At 25.3% G+C, this 25,383-nt stretch overlaps 3 protein-coding genes across 7 annotated transcripts; 2 read left to right on the top strand and 1 right to left on the bottom strand.

Moving 5' to 3' along the window:
- The first annotated feature begins 1,174 nt into the window (after positions 1–1,174).
- On the top strand, positions 1,175–4,023 carry LOC132918396 (MOB-like protein phocein). The gene is made up of 5 exons (XM_060979602.1): positions 1,175–1,440; positions 1,499–1,662; positions 1,724–1,933; positions 2,926–3,037; positions 3,149–4,023. The coding sequence occupies exons 1-5, from the start codon at positions 1,378–1,380 to the stop codon at positions 3,296–3,298; spliced, it is 699 nt and encodes a 232-aa protein (XP_060835585.1). The 5' UTR covers positions 1,175–1,377; the 3' UTR covers positions 3,299–4,023.
- LOC132918397 (ribonuclease P protein subunit p25) lies at positions 2,634–22,190 on the bottom strand. The gene is made up of 5 exons (XM_060979603.1): positions 21,927–22,190; positions 13,610–13,667; positions 4,055–4,331; positions 3,567–3,686; positions 2,634–3,396 (listed from the first exon to the last, which is right to left on the bottom strand). Coding segments are annotated over exons 2-5 (510 nt in total). The 5' UTR covers positions 13,611–13,667; positions 21,927–22,190; the 3' UTR covers positions 2,634–3,284.
- On the top strand, positions 9,599–17,687 carry LOC132918395 (tyrosine decarboxylase). Of its 5 annotated transcripts, none has more exons than XM_060979598.1 (13): positions 11,737–11,824; positions 11,917–12,082; positions 13,253–13,467; positions 13,712–13,825; positions 13,881–14,060; positions 14,134–14,370; positions 14,425–14,819; positions 14,892–15,033; positions 15,111–15,282; positions 15,680–15,756; positions 16,588–16,820; positions 17,226–17,306; positions 17,378–17,687. In XM_060979598.1, the coding sequence occupies exons 2-13, from the start codon at positions 12,073–12,075 to the stop codon at positions 17,532–17,534; spliced, it is 2,013 nt and encodes a 670-aa protein (XP_060835581.1). In that variant the 5' UTR covers positions 11,737–11,824; positions 11,917–12,072; the 3' UTR covers positions 17,535–17,687. The 5 variants fall into 5 exon arrangements, with proteins under 5 accessions (XP_060835583.1, XP_060835581.1, XP_060835584.1 ...); XM_060979597.1 differs by having other exon boundaries at positions 11,751–11,856; XM_060979600.1 differs by lacking the exons at positions 11,737–11,824; positions 11,917–12,082 and adding an exon at positions 9,599–10,527.
- Positions 22,191–25,383: the final 3,193 nt, after the last annotated feature.

Here is a 25,383-nt window from a genome sequence, read left to right as displayed (position 1 = left end):
ACGTTGTTTATAGTAGCAAATAGGTAATAACTAATAATTCATAATAAACCCCAAAAAATATAAAAATTATAAAAGCACAATTTTCTTATAATTCAAATTTTTATATATACATAGATGTTTTACATTTTTTTAATTTAAACGCATCAATTATTTTAAAATTTTAAATATTAGATACCAAATAAATATATTGGTTCCAATATATTTGTTCAGGCCCGTATACAGGGGCGGTTAGGGGTTCAGCCCCCCGACATTTTTAAAGTATAGGTATATATTTATAATATAACAAACACTAACTACACACTTTTTACTGGTTTTTAGTTCATGGTTTAAAAATATTTTAACCCCCCCCCCCCCCAAATTGATCCAGTATAAGTGCTTGTATTTGTTAACTATTCATAACTTATATTCACTAAATTTTTTTATTAATTCTATATATATTTCTATTTTCTAAAAGTACCTATTACCTAAATTTTCTTTTTTATTATAATCTATAATTATCAGTGGCGCCAAACTCAGAATTTTTTTGTGAAGTGAAATCTAAGATTTTTGTTACCCAAAATTCTGTCTTCTAATATGATAGCCGATAGGTACATACAGATTACTGGTGTGGATTTCAAACTTTTATGTTTCACGCTTTCAGGCATCAATAATAATTTAAGTATATAAGTTACATCTTATTTAACTTTGTTAGCCCATTAACCGATTAACCCTTTTATAACTCATCCACTCACGCACCCGTTTAAGAAATGAAGCGATTACTTCACTAGGTAACATACGAGTTCAGCGCCACTGATAATTATAGATTATAGTAAGAAAGTTAGAAGATATTTTACTTTATAGAAATATTATATAGAATTAATAAAAAAATTGGTTATTAGTATAATTAGACTGTCGAACAATTAGTCGTTAGAACAAATATTTTTTGGAATAAATAAGCGTCGAAACAAATATTTCTATGAATAAAATGTACGTTTTGTTTTTGTATATTCATTCAATTTAAACAGATTGACTTTGTACCACTGTTTCGTAAAACAAAAGGTACAGAATAGATTCGATTAGATTTCATTTATTTTGTGATTTGGGTACTTTTTAATTTTGTATTGTATAATTTGTTTAGGTATAATTTTTTTTTATCTATATTAATACGTTATCATTTCCGTATGTTTGATAGTGATAGCGTATTGATTGTCGGCCAAAGAATGGTGTTTTCTATTTTTCTGTATAAGTGTAAACTGGTTATTGTTCAGCCCTTTGGAAATTTTAAATTTGAATACCATTATTTTTATGTTTGAATTCTATTACAATTTTATAATGAAATAGTGTGTATATTTTATGCACAAAAAGACAATTCTATCATACAACAGTTAATCACTGAAAATGAAGATGGCTGAATCTGTAAAGAAATTATTAAAAAGAAACAAACCAGGAACTAAAGCTAATGTGAGTCCTAAATTATTATTTAAATTTTTGTTACTTAAATTTGAACATTGTTTTGTAGTTCTTCCGTAAATGGCCTGATGAGCCGTTTGAAGAGATGGAAAGTACATTAGCTGTTCAAGAGTTTATTCAGCAACAAATACGTATAGATCCGAGTAATATTGATATAATATTGACACCGCCAGATTCTCAAGAAGAAGGAGTTTGGAAATATGAACATTTAAGGTGACAAATAATTTCTTCTGTCTTAATTAACATTATTAATGCTGGTTGATTGCATTTATAGGCAGTTTTGTATGGAATTAAATGGGTTAGCAGTCGAATTACAAACTGAATGTTTACCAGATACATGTAGCCAAATGACATCAACTGAACAGTGGATATTTTTATGTGCTGCACATAAAACTCCTAAGGAATGTCCGGCTATTGATTATACACGCCATACTTTAGATGGAGCTGCTTGTTTATTAAACAGTAACAAATATTTTCCTAGCAGGTACACCTTATACATATATTATCATGCATTTTATAAAATAGTGTTTTTGTAAATTAACCTACTATTCACAAAAAATGTATCTTATTCCAAAATACTAATTATGCTCTATTATCACTTTTTAATTGAATCATGGGATTTACTAATAATGACCAAGTTGATATTTTTAAATTTTTACTCTATAACTAGTCTTTTTATAATTATATTAGGTATTTATTCATAAAATGTTATTTTCTTCATTTAAATTCATATTATGTTATACATATATTAAAAGCTACTATTGGGCTTTTGAATCCGCTTAAATATATATAAATTACTGTGTAGGCACCTATATGTTTGTCTACACTAATGTAGCTCACAACATTTTTCTTCCTCTCATTATCGACCAGGTTTCATTAAAAAGAAAAAATATATGAACTTTTTAGTTTATATGTTTTATTCAATTATTGTTAATGTTGAATATCTATTCCCAGAATAAACCTGCTAGTTACCTTTCTTAAAGCTTTTATTAATTTATTATTTTTATGCATTAAAAATATGTTTGGTTTTTTGCCTGGTAGCTGAGTTTTTTCATAGTACTTTTGAATAATAAAATAACACATATCAACTATTCTTAGAAAATAATAATTGAATATAGCCTAATTATTTGTCCAGTCATAAAATGACGATTTTAAGGAAACTAAATAAAAGAAACACAACTAGATATTATATAATGCAAGTTTATTATCAAGTATCAGCTTACATTAAAATATTTTTCTTAAATACATGATAAAATACATTTTACTACATATAAGTCATAAAGATTTGTACTTAAGTATACTGTTATAATATAAAAGAAAAGCTACCAATAATGGTTGTTTTTTTTACAACATTATGTATTATATAATAGTACATCATTTTTATTTTAATGTTTAAAATTAAAAATCAACAATTAATTAATTAATAAAATATTATATTTATATCTTATACAATTTTAAAAGTATTATTTATTCTAGAGTTAATATTAAGGAATCATCGGTGGCAAAATTGGGATCTGTTTGTCGGCGAGTGTATAGGATATTTTCCCATGCATACTACCATCATCAAAACATTTATAATAAATTTGAGGTAAAATATTCAAAATATAAAACTATTATTTCATTAAAAGTAGTTACAGATACAATATGTATTAATAATTATGTAATAGGTTATAATTGTATAAAATGATAAATATTACAGAATGAAACATACTTATGCCAGAGGTTTACAAAATTTGTGATTAAATACAGCTTAATGGCTAAAGAAAACTTGATTGTGCCTATGCCTGATGCAATTATGCAAGGTATAAGAACTGAAGAGGATGGAACAACATCAATTAAAGAGCCATAATTTTACTCTCCTTAGTACCGCGGTAATCATTCTTTTCAAATGTTTTGCGAGGCACTGGTCTGCTAACATGATCGGATACCTTATCAGCTCCTTGGTATCTAAAATTAAAATATTTTAATTAATTAATTTTAGACATACAGTAAAATTAATCATTTAACTAGGAAACATTACAAAATATATTTTTTTTTTAACTTCTAATTTTTTTTTATTAGATCAGTTAAACAATTAACCAATAATTATGAATTATATTAGATTATTGTAAGCTTACCCAGGTAAATTAGGATGAAGATGGTTTTTGGATAAAAGAATATGGATTGAAGGTAATCTTCTTGTTGTAATTGATTGAGAGACTTTACCATCAATCATTTCATCCTTAATCATCCTTACACTGTAAGTAAAAAAAAAATATTACTATTTATAAATTGTCTCTCAAAGCAAATTACATTTTAACTTTAAAACAATAATATGTATTTATAAATAAACTATTAAAGTGTAATTGTTTAGTACACTAATAAATATAATTTTTTCTCATTTTAATGTTTTGTAGTATTATAGTATTTATTTTGTAATGGTGCCATACCACAATTTACAGTGAAAATTCAATTTATAATTATATTTATATAACAATCACATTACTATAATTTTTAATTTGTATACATAGGAAATAATACTTATAACTTATTAAGTTACAACAATAAACATAATTATTTATCTTGTACCGTTTATCTAAAATATTTGATTTAAGTTGTTACTTACTTTCTATATCCAATACCAGTGACTTGTTTAAGCTCAGGCATCTGTCGTTTCAATATTTCTGCACATGTTACAGCCTTATTAACTGATGGACCACTGGCACTACATACTAAGTGATTAGAGTTTTCAAAACTTTTTACTGCAAAACCAAGCATGTTTCGGATTTTGGAATGGTTATTAACTTTTAAATGTTCAAAATTGTCTGGTAAATTGTCAATTGTAATTAAGGAACGTGTCCAACGTTCTTCCTGGTATACACATTTAGGTTTCAGAGTTTCCACTGTAAAATACAAGTATTTTAATTTACATTTTAATAGAAGTAAAAATATTGAACTATGTAGTAATAATAATAAAATAATGTTAAGTTGAACAGTGTTGTAACAATTTTAAGGATATGTCTGATTCGTGGTAAATATGGAGAATTGTGACACCTATTATCTAACTTAAACCCATAAGTAGTTTACTAGATATTTTACAATTTTTGTTAAATTGTTGATCCTACTAAGTGTTATATAGCAAATTGCAGGTTATTTCCTTTGAAACTAGGTAATTGATAAAATTTAAATATAAATTGTGTAAAAATTGAATTTAAATAAATTACAACATTTTAGTATCCACAGTAATTTTAATATAATTCTTATTTATTCAAGTCTTTAAATGTATTAGTCAGGGTTAGATAAGTTAGATTGGATAGAATAAGTTATTATTTACATTAATATGTATTTATTTTTTCTATATAATTGAGTACTACAATGTCTAATAGTTATTAGTATTTAAAATATTATTTGGCCGGTTAAATATTGAAACCGTGATGGGTCAAAAATTTTCAATCCCGCCCTGACTAAAATTGTATATTATAATTTAGTTACAGAGTAAATTATATTAGAGGTGCTGTTTGAGTTTTTGTTTCATTATAGTTAATAAATGTACATATTTTATTCAGTGAGTGAAATTGAAGGATTATATATTTAATATTTTAATGAACCAAAATGATTACTTAATATATTTTTTTTCAAAAAGTAATACTTATTAGTATGTTAGATTGAAAATGAATGTTATTAATTAAATAATTAAATAATAATATTATTCAAGCAGAAAGTAAAATATAATTGTAATAGCATAGATGTCATGGTATTATAATTTCTACTTTCTACTTTTCATTTAAAAAAATTAATTTACTGCTCTATATAAATCTATTTTGATAAGTGTCTTCTTTTTTTTTATAGTTCTTATGATCATTAATCACTCAACTGTTTATTAAAAATAAGATTTTGTTCTATTAAGTATGAAAAAATGTTTCATTAGAATGGATACTATCTGCAGCAGTACTATCTAGAACGGTGATAAAAATGCGAAATATCTTGAGTGTTTTTGAAGTTATTTGAGTGTAACAATAATCTAATTCAAATATGGTTGGGAAATATTTTTATGTTAAACTAATGATCTTGCAGAAGTAAATACAAAATACAGATGACATTTTTTACACATTCACTTAAAAATATAAGTAATGATTAAAAAAACTGTTTAAAAGTACATATAAAAATTTTGCATCGAAGTAATGAGGACTTTAATCATAAAGGACTTTAACTATAATCAATTATCTGGACAATTTTTCTCGTAAAGGTACATGTATTATATGCATTATGGCTTATACAATATATTTTATCTTTTATGCATAGATTATGGGTTTATAATACCTAACCTATGTATACCCTGCCACTCTCCTCCTAAACGTCACATCACTCACATCTGAATTATGTAGGTCTAGTCTACTGTTTAAAATAGATAAATTTAGTATTAACACATTTAGTTTGATGTAAAAAATAATTTTGTACTATTGTTTAATTTAATTTTTAGTATTTAAGAGCATCTATATTTACTTGATTAATTAGAGAAATTAAATTAAATATAGATATAATACCAATACCTAATAACATAATTTAGATTTAATAAATTTTTTAGTGTTTATATAGATTAGTATACATAAATGAGTAATCAGTACTCATGGGAAATTTAACTAAACCTAGGCAATAATTATCAGGAAAAACTAAAACTTTTTTCGATAATGGGTGGGTACATAGTGGCTACAATATAATTGTATTATTTAACGGTTTTATTAGGTATAACTATTTAGAATGGTTTTTTTAATTAATCAATAACTCGTTGAAGAAAATATCAGTTTTGAGATAAACCAACTTTTTTTTAAATAAATTATAATATTTTTTTCAAAATTGTATAATAATTGTATTGTAAACTAGAAAAGAGCATAAAGTTTCAATATTGCAGAGAGAGTTTACAAATTTTTTTTTTTAATGATATCTAACTGATATTGTGTGTTGTGCTTAAATTTATAAAATATTAAAATTACAGTTGACCATTATAATATACTAGTTATTAAAAATTCAAGTATGAAGAAAAAATAAGAAATTGTATTTGTCAAAAAAGTACAATTACCATTTCTTTTTATGTTTTCATATTTTAATTTAATAACAAATAGTGCAAATATAGCAGCAATTATACAAATTGTAAACTTAATTTTAAATTTTTCATCATATTTTAATCATAAAAATGTTTAATATTTATGGGATTCCAGTAAGGAATTTAAGGAAGTAGTAGCCTTGAAATATAGCTTTTGTTGATCTACTGTAAAATAAAAATTTAAGAATTTACTACCAAACGTGTGTTAAACTTCTAATTTAGACATTACTCGATCTTCGAGATAAATTATCAATGGTCTTCACACCACACAGGCGAGTATTTTTATAACATATATATTTCTAGAAGGACATATAAATCGAATATAAAGGTAGAGCATTTATTATCTATTGACTATTGTCTATTGTCATCTAATAAATCACGTGCAGATATACCTAACAAAACGAAAACGACGGATTTTGTACAGAATATGTGCTCAAGCTATAGATATGTAACGATAATACAGTTGAGCGCGCAGGCGACACAAATCTCACAAGCATGTGAACGAGAATCAATAGTTTAAGAGCCCGCGTCACTCGTCCAGGTTTATTATAGCCACGGGACTTTTATGAGATAAAATGAAGAGCATTCCAGAGCAATCGTCGCATAGTCAACATTCCATCCACGACCGACTACTAATAAAATATACCGATTATAATTTTCAAGTCTAACTTCAAACATCCTGAAAAGCACAGTTGGATAGGGGATTTTATAAAAATGAATTCTCATATCATTGTTTCGTAGCGACAGACCATTACAATTCACTTATATCTAAGGCAGTTTATATTATGGTACGGAACCATAAAGTATTATGTTAATACACAGTATAACATTTTCAATGATTTTTTGTATGCGTTTTCTTATTTTTCGTGATATAAACATTGCAAGCGTCATATTATTAGAAAACGTTGATGGAAATTCCTTCACGATTTACCCAATGAACCTTGACCTATATGGCTATATATATATGTATATATGCACGTACAAACACCCACACACCGAATTAATCGTTATAGATCTTCCTGTTGGTAGCATTATTTAGGACTATGATAGTTGAAGGGACGTGACAAAAATATTAGGGTTAATACAGTACACTGAAAATAACTTCAACGAACACTAAAAATTAAAGTTTCCGCGTGTAATTTAAATAAATAATAACAAAATATAATATTTCTGATTCGAATCAGTAGGTAATGTATATAAAAAATTATATTTGTTCAAATTATTGCATGGGTCGGAAAACAGATACGTAGTATAGGATAGCAAAATTATATTTTACAATTAAATTTACACATTCACACCAACTGTAAACGTGGTGCCGATCAAAATAATGTTTGTGAATAACTTATAGGTATTGAACTTGGCGAACTTGTTTAAATTAATATCTGCGATCATCTGGGTATGATTGAATACATTAGTCGAGTAATAGATTCTCTAATATTCTTTATTCTTATCAAAAAGCACATAAATTCACTAACAAGCTACAACAACAAGTAACTATATAACTGTTCAACATTTCCTGCCATGTAATACATCCATCATACAGAGCGAGACAGGGCCTTAATTTCCTTAGAACACTCTCATATAATATACACGTACTATATACTCTGTGGTCGAGCGAATGGAAAACGGCTAAAATACTTAACAGAAAAGTGAAGTTTCTCGGGAGTTAATTCGCTGTGAAAACTTGGGCACGAGTTTTCTACAACCCTAGCGACAACAAACTTCCACGGAGACACGGTGTCCATTGTACATCTAATATTGACGGTTATATAATTATGTGATATTGTATTTGATTCGTGAATGTTACGGAGACAAGGGATGGTTTCAGCTGGCGCACAAATCGCCTAAAATGTTGGTTAGCTGGTAATATTTAATATTAATTATAAATTATATACACGATTTATATAAATAAAAATTAAATGATTTACGTATAATACACTTTGAAAATGTTTCCTTAATATTTTTGAACACCATATTAGACGCATTTTAGTTATTCAATACGATTAGCTAGTTATTTTTAATTATCTTTGGTTAGACTAAATAAAATATAAATCAAAATTGTATTTTAGTTACACGAAATAGTTATTTCCATTTCTTGAATAAAATACTTAAGTGCAGTCTAAAATGTTAACAATTTTTATACTAATAAAATTGAAATTATTCGTAGTATAGGGACAAAATGACATGTTATAGTTTATCAGAGGCGTATTAAAGGTTAATATATGGGGGGGGAGTGAGGGGTGCAAAATTATTTTCCTCGTTATGCTCGGTATTTCAGTTAATCATTTCCATTTCATACAAATATTATAGCTACGTAAAAATGTTCTTCTTATAGAAATTATCTATTTGAAATAATGATCTTTTTTTAATAGTGTTGGAAGATGGAATACTTATTATGTAAAATCTTTATATTTAACTAACTAATAAATAGTAAGTAACTCCTATATTTGTAGTTATTTATGAAGTATATATTAAGCATTGATTCATCTTACTAAATGTATCTTTATTAACAATAAAATAATATTATATATAAACACACCATAGGCGTGCGCAGACTTTAATTTCCGGTCGAGCCTGGAAAAATTAGTGCCCCAATACTTGAACAGTGCCCTTAATTTTTTTGACATATTAACATACTAGGTACATACGTTCTAATTGTAATAATTGTAAATTTAAAACTGTATAATATGTATATACCTATACAAATATTGAATCAAGTTGTATGTGCTATGTGTATACGACATTAATGTGCTATAGGCATAAGTAGGTACTTGTATATTTTTTAAGTTAAAAATAAAATTACATATTATATTAATACATACGTAATGCATGTTTTTATATCTAACTATGCATATAAACTTAGTAGGTAATTATGTAATAATTGATAAATGAATTTTCTTATTTTCCATAGGCGATAGGCCATTGTCTATACTATAGAGTATAGACTCTTTAGTACTTCTTTAGTCATACTATAGGTACATATTTTGAAATTTAGTGCACAATGTTTTAGTCAGATAAATAAATCAATAAAAATTATGTGGTGGTACACAAATATTTTTATTTTATTTCACTATTACAACAAATACAATTTTCACGATCTCCATGAATATAATGAGTTAAATATAATATACACAAATTTGAAATTTTACTATGCCCCTAAAAAGATTCTGGTCGAGCCCGGGCTCGCCCCGTGCGCACGCCTATGAAACACACATAAAACAATTTAAATGACAAATATCGAATAACAGTAATAACAATATTTTTTTCTTTTTTTTTTTTTTGTTCACACTCTTGCATAATATTTGATCAATTAAAAATGTATCACTTCCAAAACACTTACGCTCGGGGCAAATGTCCCTTTTGCCTCCCTGTAGTTTATACATTTATTAATTTAGTAATTGTGAGACAAAATAAGTTGTGGGATCGTGTAGGAACCAACATAATAAATAATATTACTTTCATTAAATACTTAACTTTTACATTTTATAATAAATATTATGATTTAATACTAAGTTTGTGTTATGATACGTGTCCCATTCCATCCTCAAGTCAGAGGATTAAAGGGAATCCTAGCCTGTTTATGTAATGTTTCATATTAAATATAACTAATAGCTTAAACAGCGTGATTTATTATTTAAAGACATCGTTTTATTTAAATTAATTAAAAGATTGATTTACTGGGAATAAAAACTTAAACAAATATGGTACAATACAATATTATATGATTGAAAAAGAAATTGTTTTAATACTTATATGTTACGAGTATATTCATTATAGGTGAAAAATTTTTAAAACGTGATAAAAAGAAAGTAAAATAAAAATTGGCAATATTGTATAAAATAATAATACAATTTGCCATCGAAAAACGGTGTATACTATTCATCTTGGATTTAAATGTTGGCCGCTAGATTCACGCTACAGGCAGTCGTTTCGAGAGCCTTCCACAACTGTTCTATACCTCCAGCAGTTTGGACGCGCTGCATTCGAAGTATATCATAGTAAGTACACCCTCTCAGATATATGATGTATTCGTATATAAATATATAATAATCAAATAATATATATTTGATATTTATTTTTTAAGCAAATTATAAAAATACAAAATGATCAGTTTTTTTTTTAAATTCTTTTGTTTTAAAAATATTCATCGAAAACAAAATTGTTGATGACAAATTCATATTTTATACAAATTATTTCAAATTAAGGCTTATTGTACAATTTGTACATTATAATAATAGGCATATGCATATCTATATAAATAAATAACATTGTAATATATATTCTGTAAGTATTAGAACAAAAATAAAAATAAATTATTTGATTATTTTGAAATTATGTAACTTTATGATATGATGTATTATATTAGTAATATGTTATATTGTATTTGTAATATTATAATTAATTAGAAAAATGAAATTACTGCTTTTAAATTAGTGCGTGTTATGCGTAAACATATAAAATATATAAATGATTTATACAGTGCAAAATATGATTAAATTAAAATTCCACATTTTCATAATATTTTAAATATTTAATAAAAGAATTATAAAAAATAGTTTTAAATTATATTACAAGATAGTAAATAATGCATGTTTTCTCTGTGAAATGGTATACATGTTGGAAATGTTAAAGTAATATCTAAAACTAACAATGTTTTATACAAAATTTTCAGAATTTTTTGAAAAAAAAAAGCTTACAGTTAATATAACATACTATACGGAGTTATACTATACACATTTGATGTGCCCAGAATTATATAAATGATCAAAAAATAATAACTTTAATAGAATAATGAATTTAGGGCCGGATTGGTCTGGAGAGTTACCGAGGAAAACTCGGTGGGCCGCCCAAAATATGAGCTGGTTATGAATGTTTGGTCGTATTTTTTTTTATTTTTGTGATAAATTAGAACAAATATTGGTAGAAAATATAATTGATTTGAATTATTTTAACCGTACAGTAGCTGTAGCTGTAATCAAACTTTAGAAATTCCTAAAACTCGGTAGGCGGATAGGTCAGCGGTGGAACAATCTATATATTTAAAAGTAATGTGATAAATATGCGATAATATGGTTATGCAAAAATACGAAATAATAGTTGCGGTGCCAATAAAAAAAAAATATGTATAATTAATATATACATCATATATGTATATAAGAATTGATAATATACCTTTATATAGGAGAAATTTAGGCCAAGAGTATCATATGAATTGGTATACAATTTAGTAAAATGTTATAAAATTATTAATTTATTTCGTATGTAGTCGAGGCTGTTTCGAAGTGCTGGATATTGGTAATATTCCCTCTACACATAAACACCAATCAGTAATCGGATTAATTTTATTAAAAATATGACAATTTACAATTTGTATAATCTTTTTATAGAAAATTTGATAGAGGTAAGGAATTAGGAGGCGTGAGTGGGGAAGTCGACCGGTGGTGTCACCACAGTTTAGAAGTTGGCGTATTAATTGGATACCTGCATGACAATTTTACACCAACATTATTTAAATTATAATAAGTGTAAGTGTGAAACTGTACATGGTAGATGGTTAGTATCCTTATAGTTATTATCGTTAATTGTTGAATTAGTATAAAATAAATAATAAATAATAACTTAAAAATTAATACATACATAATACATTCTCTTGATTAAAACCTTATATAAATTACTTAAATTTCTTTAAGAATCTAGAAATTATCTTTAATTATGTTTTAAAAATTTAATGTTAATATTTTACTTGAATAGATAAAAATTAAAAATAATAAATTTTGTTAAACAATTTGGTAGACTTTCGATAGTTAAAAAAAGGTTAATTCATTGTACTAAATGTAATATTTATTTTTATGTACCTAGTACTTATTTATGTAAGTAGTTTTTCATTTATTAAAAATACAAATCAAAGTAGCCCTCTCTCTAGGGACTTATAAAAGTTTCGCGACACGAGTAAATGATATTTGGATATTTTGCTACATAATATTTAATATAACATAGATACATATAATATGATCAAAATTCAAAAATGAAATAACACCAATGAATACTTTTATGAAAATATTTTCAGCTTAAAAATTAAATTGTAACCGTATTTTTAATAGTATAATTAATAGTATAATTCAATAAGCATTAGGTTATATAATGTGTTGGCGTTGTTGGCAATATTATTTAATTTCCATAGCCAATATAAGTAATTATTTTGAAAATGTGTAATGATTTCCTGACTTATCATGTAGGTATACTTCTAATTTGTTAAATAATTTTAACTGTATTTTCACTAACAGGCAAATTCTGTTTGAAATACATTAATTATTTGTAGGACATTTTCGAAAAGTTCAATTATTGTGATTTTAATGATCTTCTATCGATTATTTTCCGATATGAATTAATTTGATTTATTCATTACAAGTTTTGTTAACAACTGGTGCTACTTAAACTTGTCAAATAAAGCAATATTAATTAAAATATAGGTACCCTTAAATTTTCAGAAAAACATCTCTTTAATAAATAAGAAATGAAAAAATTGAATAAATATAAAAAGGTGAAAAATCTGTTGTTGACTTGCAGTGGTTTCGTCAATCTAATATTTCCTTCATGCACATGACAACATAGAATATTATCATTCTCCGAGAGAAATCAATTAGTTTTACATCCTTAACGAAATCAAATGCATTTGAATAATATTAATAAAAGTGTTTATTAAATGTTTTATTTAATTTAAAGGAAAAATTTATAAAATGGATACGGAACAATTTCGCAAGCATGGCAAGGAAATGGTGGACTATATTTGTGAATATTTAGAGACAATAAAACACAGAAGAGTGACACCAACAGTAAACCCTGGATGGTTAAAAAATCAAATCCCACTGGAAGCACCTGTACATCCGGAGGCATTTGATGCAATAATGAAAGACGTTGAAAATATTATTATGCCAGGAGTAAAACATTTGTATATATTATAATTAGTAGCTATCGTTGAACATAAATTACTTTTACACTAATACCGAGATTTAAATAGAATAAAATATTTTTAAATATAGTTAAAAACTAAGTAGAAATTGGACATTAATATAAACTTACTTTTCAATATTTTATCAGCTTTTTGTTTTCAAATCCAAACAGAAGTATGGTACCAAATCTGTAACAGAAATATAAGACATTCTTAATTTTTGTGTTTACTAGGTGACACATTGGCAACATCCAAGATTTCATGCTTATTTTCCCTCTGGTAATTCATTTCCTTCAATTTTAGCAGACATGCTATCTGATTCTATAGCATGTATTGGGTTTTCATGGGTAAGTAACCAACACTATATATATATTTTTATATAATATATTTTAATTTATAAAGGCTGCAAGTCCTTCGTGTACCGAATTGGAAACTATAGTTTTGGATTGGCTCGGTAAAGCCATAGGATTACCAGAAGAGTTTTTAACATTTTCAGAAGAAGCATCAAAAACTATTAATTCTGCGAGACAAGGCGATAGCGAAACCGAAGTACACAACGGAAAAGGCGGTGGAGTACTTCAGGTGAAAAATTCAAACAATTTGATTTAGTCATAAAAAATAAAAATATATCACAAACACTATTTTTTTTTTTTAGAGTTCAGCAAGTGAGTGCATATTTGTTTGTATGCTAGCAGCTCGAGCTCAAGCAATTAAACGATTACGAAAACTTCACCCATTTATTGAAGAAGGTGTTTTATTATCAAAACTAATGGCTTACTGTTCTAAAGAATCACATTCGTGCGTGGAAAAAGGGGCTATGATGGCATTTGTTAAATTACGTATACTTGAGCCTGACGAGAATAACAGTTTAAGAGGGGCTACGTTAAGACAAGTTCGTTAGCCATATATACTAAGTTAAATATATATAAATTAACGCATGTTGTAGGTGATGGAACAAGACGAGGCGATGGGATTGATACCGTTTTTCGTTTCTACTACATTAGGAACAACGTCATGTTGTTCATTTGATAATATACCCGAAATTGGTCTAGTATGTCAGCAATTTGAAACTGTTTGGTTACACGTTGATGCTGCTTATGCAGGAAGTGCATTCATATGTCCTGAGTTTCGGTCTCTAATGAATGGTGTACAATATGCAGACTCTTTTAACCTTAACACAAATAAGTGGTTGTTAACAAATTTTGATTGTTCATGTCTTTGGGTAAAAGATCGATTTAAATTAACTTGTGCTTTGGTGGTCGATCCTCTTTATTTACAACATGGTTATGCTGGTGCTGTAGATTATAGACACTGGGGTATACCATTGAGTAGACGTTTCAGGTATATTTATATTAGTATAAAACGATTCGTATTTGTACAAATTTATTAATTATTTTGAATACAAAAATTTAGATCACTGAAGCTTTGGTTTGTGCTACGCACATACGGAATTTCAGGACTTCAAAAATATATTAGACACCATTGTCAACTAGCAAAACGTTTTGAAAGATTAGTCAGAAGCGATAATATGTATGAAGTCTTAAACGATGTGAAGGTAATAATTATTGACATATATTAAATTTAATGTTTTACCATTATATAAAATTAACATTTTCATTAAAAAAAAAATAGATGGGGTTAGTTTGTTTCCGTCTGAAAGACGATCCGACAAATAAACTAAATAAAAAGCTCTTAGAAACCATTAACGAATCAGGAAAACTTCACATGGTTCCATCATTAGTACACGACAAGTATGTCATCAGGTTTTGCGTAGTTGCAGAGCATGCTACAGAAGATGATATTGGTAATACAAAACAAACAAAGATATAATATATAAATTAAACAATTGACTGTAATCAGTAACATTTTAAGTTTTTTTTTTGTAAAGTACCTACTATTCAATCAGTCATCATTAGTGCAAACTATTTAAATTTAATAGAACAGAAATTAACGAGATAAAATAATTTTTCAAAATAACAAATTAGTACTAGAAAAATTAATTTTTATGATTTTTAATTCCAATTGAATAACAGTTTTATTCTCGTGAGCATTTTTTGAAGCATATTATTCATACATTTTTGATCTTTTCTTCTCTCATCATAACAACTAAACTCTTTAAATTATGAAAAACAATACTTAATTTATGTAACTGTACTTTATACCTATGACTTGAAATTTAACTAAATTATATTGAAACCTAGATTACGCCTGGAAAATTATAAAAGAAACAGCAGTAACAGTCGTGTACAACGAACAAGAACTCACAGAAAAACGAGAAGTTAGTAAATATAATTTATGTGAATATGTGAATTGTTTAAATAGGTTAAAATTTTTTTATCTATTATAGCATAAGAGTATAAGACACTTTTCTAAGTATAGAATTATATAAATTTAAATATTAACACTACCTATTTTCATATTTGTGTACTTGTACAACATGAATATTATGAGAGGAACGATGAATATGTACTAATTATACAGCGATGAGTTATATATTATTATTTAATTTTGTCGTTTTTAATTTTAACGTTCAATCTAGAATGTAATTCAATAAGTTTTTGCATAATTGAATGATAAAAAAAAATATTGGTATAACGATTTCTATTTCAAAATATTTATTAGACTAATTTTGAGTAATTTATGCACATTTAAAATTTTCTAATTCATTTAGATTTTTTAACTATAGACGTTGTTAAAAATGTTATGCTCAGTCAAAAAGCTTATATTTTTAAAACAAAATACTTCATAAGTTGTATATTTTGTAGAAATTAAAAAAATACGAGGCATAACTTTTTTTAAAGCAATTTAAGTTCAGATTTTGAAAAAAATGAAGTTAGATTTTTGATAAAATTAGATATCTAAATAAAACAATTAATCACTTAAGTTATTTTTTTTACACTTAAAAAAATATAATTTGTAGAAACTAAAAACTTTTGTACCAATGTATATTATTATTTACTATACAGTATAAACATTTTAAAACTTTTAAATTAATCTTACATTACTATTACTAGAAGCCTATTCTTACAATTCTTACCCCCTCCTACAAATTTAATTCTGAATAATTATAAATTACTTGTTCTATAAAAATGTATTAAATGTGAAATAGGAGCAAGTGGATGAAGTGTTTGAGTTATCGGAACGTAAAAAGAAGGATGATTTGGCCTATAGGAGATCATTTTTTGTTCGAATGGTCAGTGATCCGAAAATATATAATCCAATAATTGCTCGATCATCCCCTGGATCTCGCAGACATACTCATTTAAGTTCAATGGATGATGATATCCATGATCCATTATCTACATCTACAAGTGATACAGAAGATACAATGACACAACCAGCGTAAGAAATAATAATGATAGTAATAATAATAATCTACAAAAAATTATTAATAATTGATATACATGTAGTGAATTGTGAAGAAGATCTAAACATTTAAAAACAGTAGATATTCTTGAAGGATGTGATTCTTTATTTATCTTGTATGATTATATAACTTGTTTATAAATTTATGATGATTTATTTAAACATTTATATTACATGATCGATATAAGTTATTTTATAATTATACTCTACTTTGAATATTTCATATATTAATAATTAATACAAATAATTATATAATTTTATAAATATATTAGTCATAGTAATTATGGGGAATGTTAATGAATATATGTAATATTCCACAACCAGGTAAAAATGTTTATTTAACAACTATAAAATTAAAATATTATATTGTTATACTTTTAGGAGTTCATGGATAAGTTGGCCATTAGCATTTTTATTTCAAGGAGTGTTTGATGATAAAGAAGGCAATGATGTTCCTGTAAGGTCAGTTATACAACACATGTTTATAATATTAGAATTGAATAACTAAATATTAAGCAAATATTGTAATACAGATTTAGACATTTGGCAACTAAAATGCACTTTAAATCAAAAAGTAAATCACCAGAACACTTGGCCACAGAAGAAAACAAATCACGGCGCAATTCTCCAGTATTTCCAAGGAAATCTAGTTATGTTAAAACTGAAAATGAAAATAACATGCAAAAATAAGAACTGACCAAAATATAAAAATAATTTTTGCTTGTGTTATTTTTCTAGCTTGTTAATAGTTATAATTAATATAAGTTCATGACCTCAAACGCACAAAATAAATCTAGACGCTTATATTAAAAAAGATTAACTGTTTAGCTAATGTTTGTAAATGATTAAAAAAAAATAATAATATGATATATTAGGATAAAAAACAATGAAATATATTGGTAACAATTTCCAAGTTTATAAATATATTGACATAATCGGTTTAGGAATTTGGTATAAATGGAGGGAAAATTCAGAATCAAGACCAATTAAAAAATTAATAACTTTAGGTATCAATAAATAATTTAAAATATTGACTTCTAATAGATAGTTTAATATTATAAGATAAACTAGTAATAATAATAAGTATAAAATGTTTATTAAATAATGATTATTTAAAAAATAAAAAAAGTCTATTTAAGGAGGAAAATTATCCCTATTAAATGTTTTGCCCTACAAGGCTATAACTATGAAAAAGTATGATCCAGGGGTCTAAATCCTTTAATTTTCTTAAAAAGATAGAACTATACATGATTTTTTTTTTCAAATGTATTGATTCATTAAATATTTATAATCTGCTTTTATATACAATGGCATTGAATATTGATTATACTAACAATGATAACTAATACTATTTATTAGGTAGAAAAATTACACTATACTCGGGATATCGTTTATTGTTTTTAAAATAAATGTATAATGATTAGTCATTATGCATATTGTATAGTATAAAATATAAACTAATATTAACAATAATATAGTCAATACAATTATAGGGTACATACAATTATTAAGACAAATAATAATATTAATATTAAATCTTAATATAAAATACTTTTTTTTGTTATGTTACTCAGCATCTTTTAAAACAACCATTACCTACATAATTATAATTATTTCTAATCAAATAAGGTGATATGAACATATTTCAACTAAATATATCATATTTAAATTTTTAAATATTAAGTAAATACTTATAAAAATGTATGAAATATTATTCTATTTGTTGATTTAGCCACAAAAAAAAAAAATAATAAATAAATAAATAAACAAATAAATAACCATAATATTTGAGGTCATGATACTATATAACTTATATAATTTAATTCCTGATTAATTATTGACTTGCTTCCTGTACCAACAAAATAAATTATTAGTGTTGAATTATAAATTGTAGTTTTTTGTTATAAATTCTATATTTATATAAATACTTATGGTTTAATATTTTAAACATGTTAGCTAATCTATTTTTGGGACATGCTGTTATTATTATCCAATTATATATTATTATAATCAGTAGATAATCACTTGATTACTAAATTGTTATAAATAGTTAAAACCAATAGATGGGTAAGAAAGCTATTATTTAGTTGTTCATTAAAGCTAATTAAACACATCAATCAATAATCTTTGAATTAATCATCCATAACTACATTATACAATATACATAGTATCAATTACATAATTTAATACACTATGGATTCTGGCTTGAAAAATCTATCATTTTAAGTAGTATATTATCTTTTTCTCATGTATTTCATACATTTCTGAGTGTATTGAAAATTGCTCTTAAGTTGATTTCATTATATCTGATTTTTCTAAAGCCTAACCCACTTATGTCTAGTTCACTTCTTATTTCTTGGAGAGATTACAATTTGTTAAAATAAATAATACCTATTCGATAATATCCATTATATGACATAAAATATTTACATAAAATTGACACTTTCTGATTCTCAAAGCGTACAAAGATGAATTAGACATTATCAGCGGTTGAGTCACCAAAATTGAATTAACTCTCAACTTGAGTAAGTGTTAAATAATTTCTTTTTCAGATTTCAAACAGTCATGTTATGTTGGGTAAGTTACTTTTAAAAGGTAACTAGGTCACATTATTAATTAAAATATAATTAAATTACTTACTGTTACCAAAATATAAAAGTAATAGTATTATTTTCTAATTCAAAAGTAACTAGCAAAAATGAAAACATTTTAATCCAGCAATTTATGAATTTTAAAATTTATCTTTATTTAATATATTGTCAACATTTTTTTTACTTATTTCTAATTGTTGTTTAGTGCAAAAACCCTCAATAATACTAAAAATGCGTTTTAAAAAAGCGCTTGAAAAGAGCAATACATTAATAATTAATATAAAAAATTATCATTGGTTTAAGATGATTTAGTAAAAAACAAATTTTTTCTTTTTATAGAATTTATAAAATGACTAATTTAGTAAATCTTACATTACTCGTGATTAAACAAATAATAAAGTTACCTTAATATTGGACAAAAGGTCAATATATTATTAACTATTATTTTTATTAACTAATACCTAGTTCATTTTTATTTTCAGAGTGATATTCAACTCCAAGATCTTGAATTATATTATACTCATCCTAACTTTCTTTTAAACATTATACTAATGTTACCATAAATAGAGCATTAAAAATCTTAGGTTTCAATGTCAGTGTCTCTATACTCTTCACTTTATAGACCTATTCTATATAAAATATAATTTTTGGAGCTATTCTATGTTAGAATCATAATTCAAATCAAAAATATTATTAATTTATTTATATTTTCTCAAATTTCTTATGGAACCCTTGACACTGGCTGACGGAACCCTTAGGTTCTGCAAAACACCAGTTGGGTAAAACTGCTTTAGATCTAATTAGAGGAATTTTTTTAAGAGTTTTTGCTTATTCTATTTACAACCAGATTATTTTTCCATCCAGTCATACTAATTTGTACAACCATAATTGCATGCCTGATAGGTTAAGTATAGGCTTGCAGTTTTAAAACTTTTACTAGCCTAAAACGTAAGTATTACTTTTTCCTAGGATTTAACATTTACTGAACATATTCATAATTAACATGTAATAAACCACTGTGTATTTGGATTTTTCACTTGTATGGTTTATTATAGAACACTGGTCATTGATTTGGAATCCAAAACTAGATTATTTAATAAAAAAATTAGAAAAAGTAAAAATCGATTTTTATATATTTGTTGACACTAAAATCACATTAAGACAAATTACCACTAACCATGATAGCTACCGAATTTACTATAGGACAATAGTGTGATGTACCATCGTATATATAATTTGTTAAATACTAAAATGGACTGTCCTAAAATGTTGTCTTCAATCTATCTTAATGTTCCTAATTTTACGTTCCAACGTACAAGAAAAACTTTTGCTTTTTGCACCAGTACACCAAATGTTAATATTGATAAATAAATGAAAAACATTTGATTTTTTTCAACTCTAATCAGGGTAAAAACTTGTCTAAAAATGAATAAAAATGAATAAAAATGAATAATCATTAATAATTAAAATTACTTAATATTAATTTGTAAATTTGTATTTTTGTATTTAGTACTTTAATTTAATTTGCATCTGTATCCTATGTCTTCAGACATATAATGAAAAAAAAAAAATACCCATTAAAATAAGTTAGAACCATAAATTTTAATAATTAATCTATCAAAATATAGTTCACACTACAGAGTTCAACTTGGTAATTTACTGATTTTTTATAGGTCTGAAACTGACTGTAGTCTGAAAATGTCAACTATACTATATTATTTTTTTATTAAATTTTAATTGTTTGATGTTTATATTCCGATAAAATAAAAATAAATTTAATGATAGTTTTATATTTAAATTTAAATACCAATCTAAAATATGAAATTATATTTAAAATAATGATAAAAATTTTGTTTTTTTGAAAATAAAACATAATTTTCACTTTTAATATTATAAAATTCTTAATAATTTAGAGTAGGCATTTGCTAATAACAATTAAAAATATTACTTTTACTTGATAATGTTATAATAGTTTCACTAAAACCGATAATATTAAAAATAGATTCCAAAGGTTGACATTGAAAAGTCAGATCAAATACTATTTAACATTAATCCAATCAAGTTTAATAGTTTAATAAGTAGGTAGAAAATAATAAGGAAGTATAGAGTAAGATCAGTTGAATAAATTTAAAGATTATAGACATGTTTTTATAACTGACTTGTATTATTTCATACTTGTTGCTATATAGTACTATTGGGTATTAATAAAATTAATTTCAAATACATTTTTAAAAATCTGCAATTATTAAATTTAGTAACAATGTTTATTTAGGACTATTTAATATATTTTGAAGTAATAAAACTGATTTTTAGAAGATTTATTAATAAGTTAATTAGATGTAATTTTTAAATTAAAAAGTTTATATTATGCTTAAAATGTGTTATTGATGTCAATCACCATGGTCATGAAATAATTTATCTATTATTTTTTAATGAATTATTTATAAAATGTTATAATGTAGTTAAAAAGCAGTAAAAGCAATACACTTACTTGATTATCTTAATACACGGGACGTGTTATCTAAATCACACCTGTATACGTTTGAAACAGATGTACAGATATAAGTAAATAAAAAAGAATTCAACAAATTAAACAATCAAAATAGGTATATACCTAGCTACTATATTATATCAATTATCTACAACAATTTTACTATGATTATTATTATTGTGTATTTCTCTATTGTCTATCTTAAACCTTTATCTATCTTTAAAATTCAAAATTGTACTAATTTATTAAACTATATAGATATAATGAATAAATGAATCTCTTTATATTTTATCATTGGCTTATGAAAATATTAAATACATGACATAACCTCATTTTTTTTCGCGCTAATCTGACGGTATCAAATATGGTCTTAGAATATTTCCAAGACCGTGGTATTCAGTGATAATTATTATCTATGGTATTATCGCGAACTAATATCACAGAACAAGCTTATCGTAGTTATTATCAATGTTATCAAAGATATTAGAAAATATAAGCTAATCATCATAAATATAAATTTAATAATCTAAATAGGTTTGTTACATACTTTATTTATACTAGACTAGACACTAGAGCAGCAGAGCACTAGATCGTCTAGATCAGTATAGAAACTTATAGGTAGTGCTTTATTTATACTTGTTACAGGCCTATGAAGAGAATATTTAATTATTTGAATTTATTATAACACGTAACACGATGTCGAGTCGTAGAAAAGATATCTTCTCTGCATCATGAATTATAAATTAATAATTAAATTTATGTCGGATTTCACAAACAATCTTCAAATATATTTCAATTAATGTCAATTAATGGTCTCTTAAACAAAGGTCATTTAGTAACTTATTGATTGATCTATTAAGTTATAGTGAACCATTAAATGAATGCATTTTTTTATGTAATATCCGGCACTAATATTTTAGTTCTTGAAGCAAACATAGGTAATATTATATTATATATATTTTGTTAGAAATAATGTTGTAGTTTTGATTTTTTAAAACGGGTATCTAGGTCAGTGTTTCCCAACTTCTTTTACTCACGGAACCTTTGCAGGAGCTTGAACGTTTTGTAGAACCCCCATATAATTTTTGGAGCTATTCTATGTTAGAATCATAATTCAAATCAAAATTATTATTAATAAATTTATATTTTCCCAAATTTCTCACGGAACCCTTGGCACCGGCTGAGGGAACCCTTAGGTTCCGCGGAACACCAGTTGGGAAACACTGATCTAGCCGATCTAGGTAGTAGGTACCTAAATCTGTATACTATTTATAGGTATATCTCCTATACAAACATCACGGACTAAGATTTATGTATAGTCTATGACTAATATATACTAGCATTGATTAAGTATATACATTGTATTCAGGTAATTTATTAAGTAGGTATACACTAGAGGTCTTCAACCTTTTTGGACTCGCGACCCACTTTTTTAGGTCTACATTTTCACGACCCACGTATATGCTTTGTAGAAAAACCAAAAAAAAAAGCTAAAATTGATTAATGCTATAAAGTTTATAGTATAGTACTAACTTATACTGTGATTTAATATTCTTAATACTTATATTATTATAATATATTAATATTATATTATAGAATATAAATTATATAAACTATAGTATTTTCATTTATTAAATTAAATTTTTATTTTAAAAATAAGACTTATGTATAGCTTACGTGACTCAAAAATGGGTCGTGACCCACCAGTTGAAGATCACTGCGGCACTGCAATACACTATTGGCCATTAAGTATAAGTACTGATTACTATAAAGATATACACTGGTAACTATCCGAGGTATTTTGCACTTAGATAGGCATACGGTTACGGTATACCGTTTAGGTCATACAATTATTTATTTGTGAAACATCGGTGCTTGCCAGTTTCCGCCAAAAATGATTTTTCCTTTTTCCGTCACTTATAAATTTGAAATTATAGCTGAGTTTTTCACTACGAGATTTTATTTATTACGTTACAATACTGTATAGTGTACAATGTATACCTACTGCGTTACAAAAATTATATTTTTTAACATTTGTTTGTATTTTGACAAAATAAATAAATAATGTTTAATATATAATAAATAAAAATAATAAAATATGTAAAATTAGGATACTATTTTCTATCCCATATGGCATAGGTACCATTTCAAAGCTTGTAAAATTCGTTATTGTTTGTTGTTTAAAATTTAATATGTATAGTAACTTATTACTCAATGATGAGGCAAGTACACTCAACACCTGCTGTACAACAGAGCGGTTACCTATTTTCTCTTTCATTTTTTTTTACTTTAAATTTTTACAAAACGTTTCACCTAATTATTTTGTAACTAAATACAAACTCAATATTCAAGATTCTTGACTTAGGTAACTAGAATCCCATGCAGCGTTAATAAATTTCCATCGTTAACATTGAACGTTTTACTAAGTCATGTAGGTATATATAATATATTATAATAATACAATTTTAATTAATTAATTAATATGTAATTTTGTTACAGTACTGCATAGTAGAACTAGACGTTGTGCATAATTGTATATTTTATTGACATGTTCGGACAGTAATGGCAGTGCCATTTATACTTTCGTAGTTTAGAAACTTTTAAATAACCGCCCCGATTGAACTTCGTAGATGGCGCTGTCGTATAGGTACTTTTGTTTTGTGTTTTATTTTCAAATTTCTCACTTCCAAGTCCAGGCTAAGTAACAAGGTTTACGATGATATATTTTTTTTTCGAAATTACATTATTTATATTCATCAATATTATGCATATCGGTTATGCCGTGGTTGGATTATTGGGAAAAAAAAATTAAAGACAAATCATTGGCTCAATTTTTATATCAGTATTCCTCACAGTTAATTAAAATTTAAAGTTGTAATCTCTAAATAGTCGTTATAAATTAAAAAAATATTTCACTCACAAGTCCAAAAATTATACTAAAACAAATCTTTTTATAAAGGTTCATACAATTATAAACCTTTATAAAAAAGATTATATGTATAAATATGTATAAAAGTAATAAGTTATAATTTCGACCACAAGTCATCATTAGGATACAAAAAAAAAAAATAAAAACAAAAAACAAAAAAGGAATAAAAATAAAAATAAATTATATGAAAATTATTAAACAGCTATAATATAATATACATGTATATTTTTGAATTAAAATGATGATTAGAAACATATACGACTATACGAGTATCTATATATAAAATAAAACAATATAATTTCAGATAGGTAATAAAACACCCCCATAATTATACATCGCAATTAGATATGAATTTATAATTGTAGTTGTTTTAATATAATATCTAGGTATGTAGTACTTATAATTTATATTACTAGTCATTGTTAATTGATTAAAAAATACAAGCAATACGAAACATTTATCTTCATTATTAATTACTATTATATTTAAATAATTATTTATAAACTATTAAACTATCAATTTTTTATA

The sequence above is a fragment of the Rhopalosiphum padi genome, chromosome 1 (assembly GCF_020882245.1).
Source record: "Rhopalosiphum padi isolate XX-2018 chromosome 1, ASM2088224v1, whole genome shotgun sequence".
Classification (NCBI taxonomy): Eukaryota; Metazoa; Arthropoda; class Insecta; order Hemiptera; family Aphididae; genus Rhopalosiphum; species Rhopalosiphum padi.
The sequence above is the reverse complement of the archived record's forward strand: the minus strand, read 5'-3'. Positions and strand labels throughout refer to the sequence as shown.